At 35.2% G+C, this 13227-nt stretch overlaps 1 protein-coding gene across 1 annotated transcript; it reads right to left on the bottom strand.

Moving 5' to 3' along the window:
• Positions 1–3571: 3571 nt before the first annotated feature.
• Positions 3572–4426, bottom strand: LOC122688391 (V-type proton ATPase subunit E 1-like). Its single transcript, XM_043894384.1, has one exon. It carries the CDS (start codon positions 4310–4312, stop codon positions 3731–3733), a length of 582 nt encoding a protein of 193 aa, XP_043750319.1. The 5' UTR covers positions 4313–4426; the 3' UTR covers positions 3572–3730.
• Positions 4427–13227: the final 8801 nt, after the last annotated feature.

A 13227-nucleotide genomic window follows, 5' to 3' on the forward strand; every position in this document is an offset into this window, starting at 1 on the left:
CATAAATAAATAATAATAATAAAATAAGATTTAACAAAATGAGCATTTGGCTTTTAGTGAATCCCGAGAATATTCACCACTTGGCTTTATATGCAATGATATGTATAAATTGGAGGTCTATACTTGAGGACTACTTTTTTTCTAATTATAACATAAAATGTGTTCTGTTACTATTTAGTGTACTTTATTACCGATTGCTATTTTGTATCATAAAATATAATTATTACATGTACATATTATGCAATAATAAAATTATCAGTGTTCCCTTAATTAAAATGAAATATTCTTCTCAGTGGAGAGAGAATTCATTTGATATTAATGAGTGAAAATAAAAACACAGAAACAATGTCTGGCATTAAACGTACTGGTGTGATATGTAAAAGTAACTAATGATCTGCTAGAATGTTAGAAAATGATTAATTTGGGGTTTGAATGGTTGTTTTTGAAACAGAACAGCATTCTTTAGAGATCAGAGGTTCCTCAGGAATATTTTGCATATTACAAGTATCTGGGGTTCTATCCCTCAAAACCTACCCAAACCAAAGCAATTATACTTGTATCTGTCTGCTTTATTAATCTTACTAAAATTTATGGCTAGAAAGCTTTTCAAGGTCAAAACCATCTGAAAACATTCACTGCTATATAATATTAAATATTATTAATATTAATATGTTAATAAATACAACCACTATGCTAACATCATTAACATAATAATGTATAATATTAATCTTAAATATTAAAGAGTATTTCTTTCTGCTAATTTGTTTAATGGGAAGATATGCATTGCTCATGATTATTGAGCATGGTCTTTATTTAATAATCTTATTTATAGATCAATAGTTTATAAAGTTTCATGGCTGATAAGTAATAGTAAAGCATTTTATTTTGCTTACTATATGTATTCTAATCACATATTTCTTCAAACTCTCAAAAGTAACATCTATTTGTCATTGATATCCATTTTATTAAAATAAGACAGACATGATTCTGTTAAAATTAAAGAGCAGCCAATAAAGGAATCATCTTAGTATTTTCAAATTTACAAATGTTTCAGTACTAAATAGTACTTTTCTATTTGCATTGGTGCTTTAAAATTACTAGTTTAAACCAATCTAAAAGTAAATAATGTTGTTGATGGGGTTTTAGAAACTTAACTTCCTTCTTTCACTATTCATAAAAGAAGCCTGATCTTAGCTTTATCTATTTTTATATGACTCACTTATAATTTCTAATATTTTAATATTCAATCCATATAAGATTTATTTTATGCATCACCAAATAGAAATCTATTTTTATTCTAACAGGTTGCTAATTATCCTATATTTTGGGCAATCTCTTTTCCACACTTTTAAATTACCGTTTTTATTACATACAAACTCTAATAACAAGTGCTACAGAGTACTGAAAAGAATTTAATGCCATAAACTTAGATGTTGACATTGACAGTCAATTTCCACTGTGAAATAAATGCCAGATGGAGACATAAACATTTAAATAATCAGAAAACCTGGTCTGGATGAAGTCAACCATGGTGAGAATGTAAGGCGAGAGAAGAGCTATCATGGAATACCAATGAACAAGGATGTTTAAGAGATCAGAAAACAGTCGAGAACAATGTAGGAGAAAATCTAAGGTAGCTGCCCGCCATAAGCTAAACACTCTGCACTCTGGAGAGCAGAAGTAGTCACGAGGCAATACGTTTTCAAAAGTTGCAGTGTGAGAGAAAAAAAGGTGTCCTTTGTCTTTAGTAACAAAGGTGTTGTAGGTACTTTGGCAAGAGTAGTTTCAGAGAAGTAATGGACCAAAACTCTGAGACTTGAATTGTTGCCTCTGAAATGTAAAACATTGAGATCTATTAATAGAAACTGGGCACAGAAATTTTTCACAAAATTTATATACAAAATTAGAATTAGGATAGCATTGAATTTAATTGACCAAATAAATGGAATAGAAAGAAGGAAAACCACAAAGACAAAAAAAAAAAAAAACAACAACAGCTATTCATGTGAAATATACTCATAGTATACTGACTTCAAATGGTTATACTTTAATTCTTCCTCTAAAGGTAAGATTATTTTTTCTCAATATTGGGGGCAAAATTTCTATCCTCAAAATTTCTTTAAGTAGAGGAATCTAATTCTGTTTAAGACAAAGTCCTAAAGAAATTACACTGAAATATATGAATAACAATTTTTCCCCGTGTGGAGGTTCTCAAAAGCCTATGTAATCCAGATAGACCGAGATGTATTGCTATAGAAGATAGACTGCCGACTGTAATAATACATAATCATAGCATGCTTACATGGAGAACTACCTAAAATTAGACCAAACGACAAGTATATAGCACATACTCAGTGCTATATATCATTATTAAGCTTGACCTTAAAACTGAATAGAAGTTTTATATTGGATACAGAGATGGAGAGAAAATGTAATGGTAGAAATGGTAAAGTGATCAGAGAACAAAATAAAAGAAGCTTGAAAATGCTAGGCATATCCAGAAAAATACCTTAGGTCTACTGAAATATTCTTATGCTTCTACTGATATATCATCCATTCAGGAAAGGCACATGAAGTTATCTAATATGTGTAAATCTATGGCTGATTCATATCAATGTATGACAAAACCCACTGAAATGTTGTGAAGTAATTAGCCTCCAACTAATAAAAAATAAATAAATAAAAAAATTTAAAAAAATGTAATTTGCATCAAATTATCTTAAAATATAATGGCGCTAATTAGATCCCAGGGATACAAAGTCAAGTCCCAGTTCATGCTCCCAAGGGATTTGAAGTTTAGTGGAATTTAGCGGAACAGTTAGACAGGGCTTGGTGACTGAACATCAACAAAAAAGGGATATAGCAACAGAATGAAATGAAAAAGTGTATTTTTGAGGAATTTTGTAGGAAATGAGAGTTTTTTAGGTAAAGAGTGGCAGGATGGCAGTGTGGAAATCACTCACCACATCCAAGGATTAGATCAGCAAATGAGCCCATAAGTTCTGTAAGAAGTCAGGAGAGCAGAAACTTGGACATTTCTCACTAGGCTCTCTTTCCTGAGAGTCCCAAAGGAGCATTTCAAGCCTTAGTGGAAAAAAAAAAATCATTGATTAGCTTTTTAATGTAATTTTTCATTATTTTAGTTTTTATATAAAAAAGTTATGAACTAGAAAAGTGAGAATAGTCAGTTCTTCTTTTTTTTTTTTCACCTCCACGTTGTGTTTTAATAAATAGAGCAGATTCATGGAATAGACCTTAAAATCACATTTACAGACTACTTCCAGGTCCAAACACATAGGCGAGAAGCTGCTGCTGCTGCTGGAAGGGATGAGGCCCACATGCACTGGAGGACTGAGTCTACCACCCCACCGCTTGTAGGCTGGATGGTGGAGCCCAGGACAGCAGGAGGTGAGGGACACGCATGCACCCACACCTAGCCCTGCAACTGCGAGCTACAGAATGGCGGGAAGTTGAGCTACTTTGAGACAAGCTAGAGGAAGGTTTCCTATTGTACTAACTGAGACTCCCATCATTACCCATCAGTAGGAGAATGTCAGCTACAGAAGAGCATCCACTGAGAAATAAGGGCAGAGGACAGCAAAGAGGAAGCTATCAGGCCCTCTCGTTTCTTCCAATGTCGGGAGCATCCACGTCATGCACCTCTTGCTGGCTTAGTCCAAAAACTTCCTGTTGGTATTTGCACCAAACAAGGCTCCCCGCACTTCAGGCATCACCTGCTGAGAGCTACGAGGTCCAGCCGACTTTCGAGTGTGTCAGACACCTTGATCTTGCGGTCCCCGTTATAGATCTCAACACCGCAGGCTATTTCCTGGGGCAGGTAGGCCTCCTGATCAACCTGGACATCAACGTCTCTTTTGGTTGCCACTTTGTACACAGGGATTGCTTTTTGCACTTCAGCCTTCACTAGAGGAAAATCCTGTTTCCTGCAGCGAACAATCATCCGGGGTTCCAGCAACTGGTACAAACCCTGGAGGACTAGTCCGTCCAGCAGCACTTGGTACCTGGTTGCATCTTTTACCACTTTGCTGAGTCTCTGTTTTGCTTCATTTAGTAGGTCTGTGATAAGGTCATCTCTCACTCTGAGGACTTTGAGCCTCGCTTGATTCATCAAATTGGACATCTGAATTTTCTGCTGCTGCTCAATCTGCTTTTCTTTCTTCTCATAATATTCCATAATCTTCAGTCTTTGGGTTTGCACAAGACGACCTTTCTCAATATTGAACTCTTCTTCTGCCTTTGCATCAATTTCTTCTGCTTTCTCATTGGCTTCTTGTTCAATAAAAGCCATCATGTGCTTATCTGCTTCTGCACTTCAGCATCGCTGAGGGCCATGGCGGCAAGCGACGTGCGACGGTGGACGATCGGCAGGAGCTCAAGCCTGACGCAGGAGACGGGAGAATGGGAGACAGAATAGTCAGTTCTTAAGTCCTATATTTTAACTGTCGCCATTCCTTCTCTCTCTCTTTTTTTTCCCCCTAAAGTTTTGGTTTTGCTGAAACATTGACATGAAGCCTGCCTCTTAGGGAAGTGTAGAACATCTGAATTACATTCTTAATTCAGACCATTTTGTATTATTAACCAAAATCATGGAAACAGAGATCTGACTGATATCAAGAGGTACCTATTTGGGGTTTGATATGATGGCAGCTTGGGAAACATGGATGCAAGAAGCTCTTAAATTGTGTTCCACCTACTACAAAATGGGGAGGCTTATAAAGGCAAAAAGCTGCAAGGCTATAGTTATGAGTTGTTTGTATATCTATATGCTACATCTTTATCGATTCATCTATCGATGGACACTTATGTTGCTTTCATATCTTGACAATTGTAAATAATGTTGCTATGCATATAGGGTGCATGCATCTTTGCAAATTAGTGTTGTTGTTGTTGTTTTAATATATACACAGGAGTGGAATTGCTAGGTCATATGGTAGTTCCATTTGTAGTGTTTTGAGGAACCTCCATACTGTTTTCCATAGTGGCTGTACAAATTCACATTCCCAACAACTAAGTAGGAGGGTTTCCTTTTCTCTACATCCTTGCCAACATTTATTTCTGGTCTTCTTGATGATAGCCATTCTGACAAGTGTGAGGTAATATCTCATTGTGCCTTTGAGTTGCCTTGCTCTGATAATTAATGATATTGAGAATCCTTTCATGTGCTTGTTGGCCATCTGTATATCTTTGAAAAATGTTTATAAAATCTTCTGCCTATTTTTTAATTGAGTTGTTTCTTTTTTCTTGATGTTGAGTTGTATGAACTGTTAATATATTTTGGATATTAATCCTTTATTGGTCATATCATTTGCAAATATTGTCTCCCATTCAGTAGGTGTTTTCATTTTGTTGGTGGTTTACTTTGCTATTCAAAAGTCTTTAAGCTTAACTAGGTTCCATCTGTTTATTTTTGCTTATATTTCCTTTGCTTCAGGAAACAGATCCAAAAATAATTGCTACAATTATATATCAATATGTCAAAGGGTGATCTGCCATGTTTTCCTCTAGGAGTTTTATGGTTTACAGTCTTACATTTAGGTCTTCCATCCATTTTGAGTTTATTTTGTGTATGGTGTTTTAAAATGTTCTAATTTTCCTCTTTTACATGTAGCTGTCCAGTTTCCCCAGCACAATCTATTGTTTTGTTTTGAAAAAAGCTTGTGACCTTGGGTTTGGTATAGTTCACAGAAACAGTCTCAGTGGTATAGGGACATTCTAATAATTAGGTTCGTAATGGTTGCTCGACTCCATTATTGCATGCCCTATGATTACTTCATTACAATTCCAGTCTGTCATCAGTATTCATGAGGAGTCAGAAATACATGATGATGGAAGTATAGCATAGTGCAATTCTCACCCAATTTCCAAGAGTTTGTGGTCAGTTTTCATTCTAATCCCAAAGCAGGGCAATGTCAAAGAATGTTCAAACTACTGCACAATTGCACTTATTTCACATGCTAGCAAGATAATACCCAAAATCCTTCAAGCTAGACTTCAATAGTACGTGAACCAAGAATTTCCAAAAGTTCAAGCTGGTTTAGAAAAGGCAGAGAACCAGAGACCAAATTGCCAACATCTGTTGGATCATAGAAAAAGCAGGAGAATTCCGAATAAAACATCTGCTTCTGCTTCATTGACTACACTAAAGCCATTGACTGTGTGGATCACAACAAACTGTGGAAAATTCTTAAGAGGTGAGGATACTAGACCATCTTACCTTCCTCTTGTGAATCCTGCATGCAAGTCAAGAAGCAACGGTTAGAACCAGACATAGAACAGGCTGGTTCAAATTTGGGAAATAAATATGTCAAGGCTGTCATCTTGCTTATTTAACTTATATGCAGAGTACATCATGTGAAATGGATGAAGCACAATCTGGAATCAAGATTGTGGGAGAAATATCAATAATGTCAGATATGCAGATGACACCACCCTAAAGACAGAAAGCAAAGAGGAACTAAAGAGCCTCTTGAGGAAGGTGAAAGAGGAGAGTGAAAGAGTTGGCTTAAAAATCAACATTCAAAAAATGGGCCAAAGAACTAAACAGACATTTCTCCAAAGAAGACATACAGATGGCTAACAAACACATGAAAAGATGCTCAACATCACTCATTATCAGAGAAATGCAAATCAAAACCACAATGAGGTACCATTACACGCCAGTCAGGATGGCTGCTATCCAAAAGTCTACAAGCAATAAATGCTGGAGAGGGTGTGGAGAAAAGGGAACCCTCTTACCTGTTGGTGGGAATGCAAACTAGTACAGCCGCTATGGAGTACAGTGTGGAGATTCCTTAAAAAACTGGAAATAGAACTGCCATATGACCCAGCAATCCCACTTCTGGGCATACACACCGAGGAAACCAGATGAAACTGGAGCCCATTATACAGAGTGAAGTAAGCCAGAAAGATAAAGACCAATACAGTATACTAACACATATATATGGAATTTAGAAAGATGGTAACGATAACCTTATATGCAAAACAGAAAAAGAGACACAGATGTACAGAACAGAATTTTGGACTCTGTGCGACAAGGCGAGGGTGAGATGTTTCAAGAGAACAGCATCGAAACATGTATATTATCTAGGGTGAAACAGATCACCAGCCCAGGCTGGATGCATGAGACAAGTGCTCGGGCCTGGTGCACTGGGAAGACCCAGAGGAATTGGGTGGAGAGGGAGGTGGGAGGGGGGATCAGGATAGGGAATACATGTAAATCCACGGCTGATTCATGTCAATGTATGACAAAAACCACTACAATAAAAAAAAATCAACATTCAGAAAGCAAAGATCATGGCATCTGGTCCTATCACTTCACTGCAAATAGATGAGGAAAAAATGGAAACAGTGACAGACTTCATTTTCTTGGGCTCCAGAATCACTGTGGATGGTAACTGTAGCCATGAAATTAAATGACACTTGCTCCTTGGAAGAACAGTTATGACCAATCTAGATAGTGTATTCAAAAGCTGAGACATCCCTTTGCTAACAAAGGTCCATATAGTCAAAGCTACTGTTTTTCCAGTAATCATGTATGGATGTGAGAGTTGGACCATAGAGTAGGCTGAGCACCAAAGAACTGATGCTTTCAAACTGTGGTGTTAGAGAAGACTCTTGAGAGTCTCCTGGACAGCAAGGAGATCAAACCAGTGAATTTTAATGGGAATCAGTCCTGAATATTCATTTGTAGGACTGATGCTGAAGCTGAAGCTCCAATACTTTGGCCACTTGATGCAAGGAGCCAACTCATTAGAAAAGATCCTGAAAGATTGAAGGCAGGATAAGAAGGGGTTGACAGCAGATGAGATGTCATCACTGACACAATTGACATCAGTTTGAGCAAACTCTAGGAGTTGGTGAAGGACAAGGAAGCCTGGCATGCTGCAGTCCATGGGGTTGCAAAGAGTATGTGTGTGTTTCCCACTTCTTTTCTTACCGTGCAATACCTTGAGAGAGTAAAAATCCCAACATTTTAAGCATCCTGGTGTCTCTGTGGAATCTACTGCAGACAAGGTTTCTCTTACATCGTGTGCAGAGTTGAAAAAGCAAGTCCCAGTGGTACCTAACTGTTCCAGTCACCAGGACATCTGCTACTGCTTTCATCTTCTCTCTTTCCTTCATGTCTTCAGGCTTAGTCATGTTATACCTGTTTTAGTAATGCAAATTTCCCTTGTGCTTTGCTTTTTTTAGTGTTTTATCTTTGATCTTAGGTCTAAGATATTCCTTATAACATATCATGCCAATACTCTGAATGCTTTAATACCACTAGGTTTTATCTTTTTCAGATTTCAGAGTGCAGCTAACTTGTTCAACACACAGAACAGTGCACCATCTCATTCAGCTGGCTCTCCTAAATTTGACCAAAGGCAATTCTTTTATTATCAGTGTCTCTGTTTGTAAGGATGCTTTTTCTATTTGAGGCAGGAGATAATGACGAGGTCAATTATTCAGGAATTGGTTTTAATCATATCTTATATAAATATTCAAGTTTTTCAAATTGTTCAACAACAGTAAAACCTATAATTTATTTAAATATCCTATTTGCTCTATTTTTTGTTATAATATATGCCAAACAAATTTGTACTTATTGAAAAACAAAACAAATGCATTGATTTTGGAGAAAATGGAAATATTTTTAAATTTTATACAAAGTCTACTTTTTGTAGGTCATCGTTTTAAATATATGTACACTTATCTATTTTCTATTATTTTAAAGTATGCCCTTGTTGATTTTTTTAGGTTAAACCTTGCCAGCTTTATTGTAAGTTAGGTGTTAATTTCTCCACTACATTCAAAGGTATGTCTTTGTTTTTCTGTAAACATTTTATAAATGAATGAACACTGAATTATGATAGTTTTATTGTGTTTAATTCTAGAAATTATGAATTTTGGGTTTCATAATAGTTGATCAAATTATGTAAAACATATTCAAGTGAAATTTCAACTATATAAGGGTCATGATGCCTAGTAAGAAGTTAAAGAAAATTATGGTCTCATAGTTTATTTTCTAATTACTGGGTGAAAGGTTGATATTCAAGGAACTTACATAACATGAGTGGAAGAGGAAAAAGTATGGATAAAAGAGGAAGTTTTGGCATACCTCAAATGTAACACAGAGGGACCTTGATAAGAACTGCAGACAACTGCACCTGGCAACCAGTAATTGGAAAGAAGGTCCTTTGTTTCGAGTAATGATTTCTGGCCAGTTCTCAAACCAAGAGTCAAAAATACCCATGTATACACATTGGTTCAGCAGCCACATATTAGAGGATTATTTTTAGTTATTCACGACTTTGTGATGAGAGTGGGAGGCAAGCCTGCCTGGCCAGTGATAGCCTATACTCTATGGAGGCTTTTACAAAGACGTTCTTTGTTATAGTTTAGTGATTTCAAATGTACTGAATTGTAATTATAGAGGAGACTAACATTTTAAGTCATGGTGATCATTATATGACAGGGGAAAATCCAAAATTAAAATTAAATTATACCTGCTTAAAGCAAAAAGATGGAACCATGTTCTTTTTACATTGTACATCTATAATTTAGCATACAAATTCACATACACTCAGCAATGGATTTCTTATTCTCAGTTACCTTGTGGGTGTAATAGCATGGTTAAAACCAACTGAAAATTTATAACTGTAATGTCTGTCTTGTAGTACTTTGACTTTAATTCTATATAAGTAACAAGCATTCATTACAGTTGGAATTCTTAATGAAGAAATGTATGAAGGTTCCTTAAGCCCAAGAAAAACAGGAGAAAAACTTTGGACTTTTCCAGAAGAAACATTAATTCCAGTGATCAATGGACAATCTCAATATTTTTATCAATGTAATGGTGTAAACAGAGAGAAGGAAATAACCTTTAAAACTGGTGAGTACAGCCTCATATAATTATCCAAGACTCCATGGTAGAAATATTCCAGTGGAGTTTTACCACTAATTTTCTGAGCATTTACAAAGCTGAATGGGCTTAGAATTATTCAATAAGAATATGACCTGAACCAATCATTAGCTTTAGGTTAATGTCTGTAAGGTCACATACTATAAGCTAAACATATGAATTACATGATTTAACAAAAACAAAATCCATTTCCACTGTTGTACTGAATCAGAACAAAATAAAACATGTGTGTTTTTTATATTCACATTATTAGACTATGAGTCTCCAAAACTTACTTGCCAGATATTAATATCCTACAGAGTCATTTCTCAGGTTATTTATGGAATTTTCTTAAGAATAGCTCTCTGAAGAGATTCTTTTATTCTGGCCTTCTTGTGTTGTATATGCCAACACTGACTCTCATCCCATGACCACTATACTGAGCAGATTTGTCCTCAGCTCATCAGCAGCACCCATATTCTTACTTTTGCCTCCAGGACTTAGAGCTGGTATCTGAGATGCTGCTGTCACGGCCATAGCTACTCTTTGACTACGCTGCTGATTATGCTGAGTCTGCTTCCACACCAATATAATAATAACTTACTGTTTCTTCTTTTAGCCCCACTCCAGGTACATCCAGGTTTTTCATGTCTCAGAGCCTAAACTAATACCTTAAAATCCCAGAGACAGATAGAAATCCCCTTCTCAATCGTATCAGTTATGTTATCTTCCCTAGAATTAACTAGTTCACAGTGACTACAGAATAATTGAACACAATAACAAGGAAAGAAGAATATGTGCCTTATTCATTCATACTCAATCTTATTTATCCTCTAGGAGATTCTTAAAATGTAAATAAAGTAGCTGCCATGAACATTTGCACAGAGTTTGTGTGTGTGTGCGTGTGTGTGTGTGTGTGTGTGGACATATGTTTTCACTTCTCATGAGTAAATACCAGGTAGGCAACTCAGTAATTTTATTCCTAGGTATTTACCCAAGAGAAATGAAAACATATGCTTACAGACAGACTTCTACATGAATGTTCATGAAAGTTTTATTCATCATAATAAAAAATACACAAAAACAAAAAAACTAGAAACAACGCAAGTATCCCCCGACCAGAGAATGGATTTCAAAAAATGTAGTCCATTCAAATAGTAGGAATCAACACAGAAATAAAAATAAAAAAATTTTTCAAATTGCAGTAACATGGATGAATCTCTCTGGTATTATGTTAATAAAGAAAGCTAGACAAAGAGAATATGCAATGTATGGTTCCATTTCTATGAAATTCTTAAGCAGGCAAAATAAAGTTATGGTGATATAAATCAGATCAATGATAGCCTGGGGTGGGGAATGGAAGTGGGGGAATCAACTGCAAAGTTAGAAATGTTCTATATTTTGATGGGAGTAGGGTAACTTAAATCTGTGAATTTTATTTTGGGAGAATTATTTCTCAATAAAGTTGCCTTAAGACCTAGTAAATATATTTTCTCAAGGTCTGAGTCACTCATCTCTTATCCTACTATTTCTATCTTTAATAGCTCAGTAAGAAAGCATTTTCATATACATATTCTCATTGAATGTTATAACTACATACAAATTCTACATATTAAATAGGACAGACATTAGTACCCAATTTTGTATGCTTATATACATATATATAAGCATATACATATATATATGTATATGCTTAAGATTTTTTGATATGGACCATTTTTAAAGACCTTATTGAATTTGAAGCAACACTGCTTCTGTTTTATATTTTGGTTTTTTGGTCCTGAGGCATGTGGGGTCTTAGTTCCTAGACCAGTGGTTGTACCTACACCCCCTGCATTGGAAGATGAAGTCTTAACCACTGGACTGCCAGGGACTGCATACAAATATGTTTTTGTATATTTTAAAACATGATTGACTTGCATAGACTTGACTTCTTTTCTCAGTTCAAAGCCATTTGTACCTACCAATGCAATATACAACTCACTTACACTTACTAATAGAGAACAGAGTTCAAAAAAGTTTCTTTGTGATAGCTGATAGAAAAAGAGGAGGGAACTTTGCCTTCTTTATCCTTTTCAGCCTAATAATAATAATAATCTACTTTTGATTTGTCTTAACTTATAATTTTGAAGCTTGACTTGAGTTAGAAGGTGATATATCCTTGATTTATGCAAATAGCATCATACCTCTATATCACATAATAATTTATGACATTCCTTAATTATATCCTTTCATCTTCTTACCATCTGGTCATTTCCCCACAGAGTAAATTTTATAGAGCTATTTCCAAAAATACATTCTTTTATGTTTTTAAATGTTTCACAAATCATCTTTATTCTTTCCACTTGGTATTTTTAGCCTTATCTCAATGTTGCCACTGTTGAATTTAAAGGTTTTCCATTAGGAATGGTTCTAACTATAAAATGATGTCCCTAAAACATACTCAGAAGCATTATTTATTTTATCTTTTGGCAAAGGGAATGTCCTGCAACAACTTTATAAACTTCAGCAAAGTCAGCCAAGAGCCATTTACAACATATGCTATAATGCACAAAGGGAGTGCTCTGGCTTGAATCTTTAACTAATTGTGTGTTACAGCAATAAAACTTTATAAGTGTTTTCAAAGGTAAATACACTGTAAAATTCACATTCACTTCATAAAATCCATCATAACCAAATTTCCCAATGTCACGAACTGATCACTGCTCCGACTGTCACTACGTTTAGTCTCTTTAACATAGACTTGGAAGTTAATCCATCGACCAAAACCAGGTTATTTCAGCTAATCTCTTAGTTAAAACAAGCTTATGTACACAATCACACACAATCTCCTCTATTTTAGTTTAGGCAAAGGTTTTTGTTCATTTATATAGCTTATATATTACACCAGATGTATTTATTCCCCAGGGTTAGTTAATGAATGATATGTTATTTAATCTTTGTGCATACCCAGTAATCACAGGATTGACAAAGTTTTAAGCAAAATATTATCCTATTAAAAAATCATACCCTTTTTAATACATATGTAACATGACTTTGGCCATATCCTAAAACTCCAAAATATTTGTGTTAGAGAAAAACCTCATAATGGGGTACTTATATTGAAACATTATGCTTCTAGAAGTAATAAGCAATATTTGCTTATAAGAACTTCACACTTGTTTCCAGAGAATGTCTATGTCCACTAATTAGTACATTTATTTTTTGCAGTGATCTTAGGTGAAAAGTGAATAGGATAATGGGGAAATACCTAGTACATCACCTCTCCCAGTTCATAATTCTTTATCATTGAGAAGTGCTAGTAGATGCTTTCAGTAAAGTTT

The sequence above is a fragment of the Cervus elaphus genome, chromosome 33 (assembly GCF_910594005.1).
Source record: "Cervus elaphus chromosome 33, mCerEla1.1, whole genome shotgun sequence".
Lineage (NCBI taxonomy): Eukaryota > Metazoa > Chordata > Mammalia > Artiodactyla > Cervidae > Cervus > Cervus elaphus.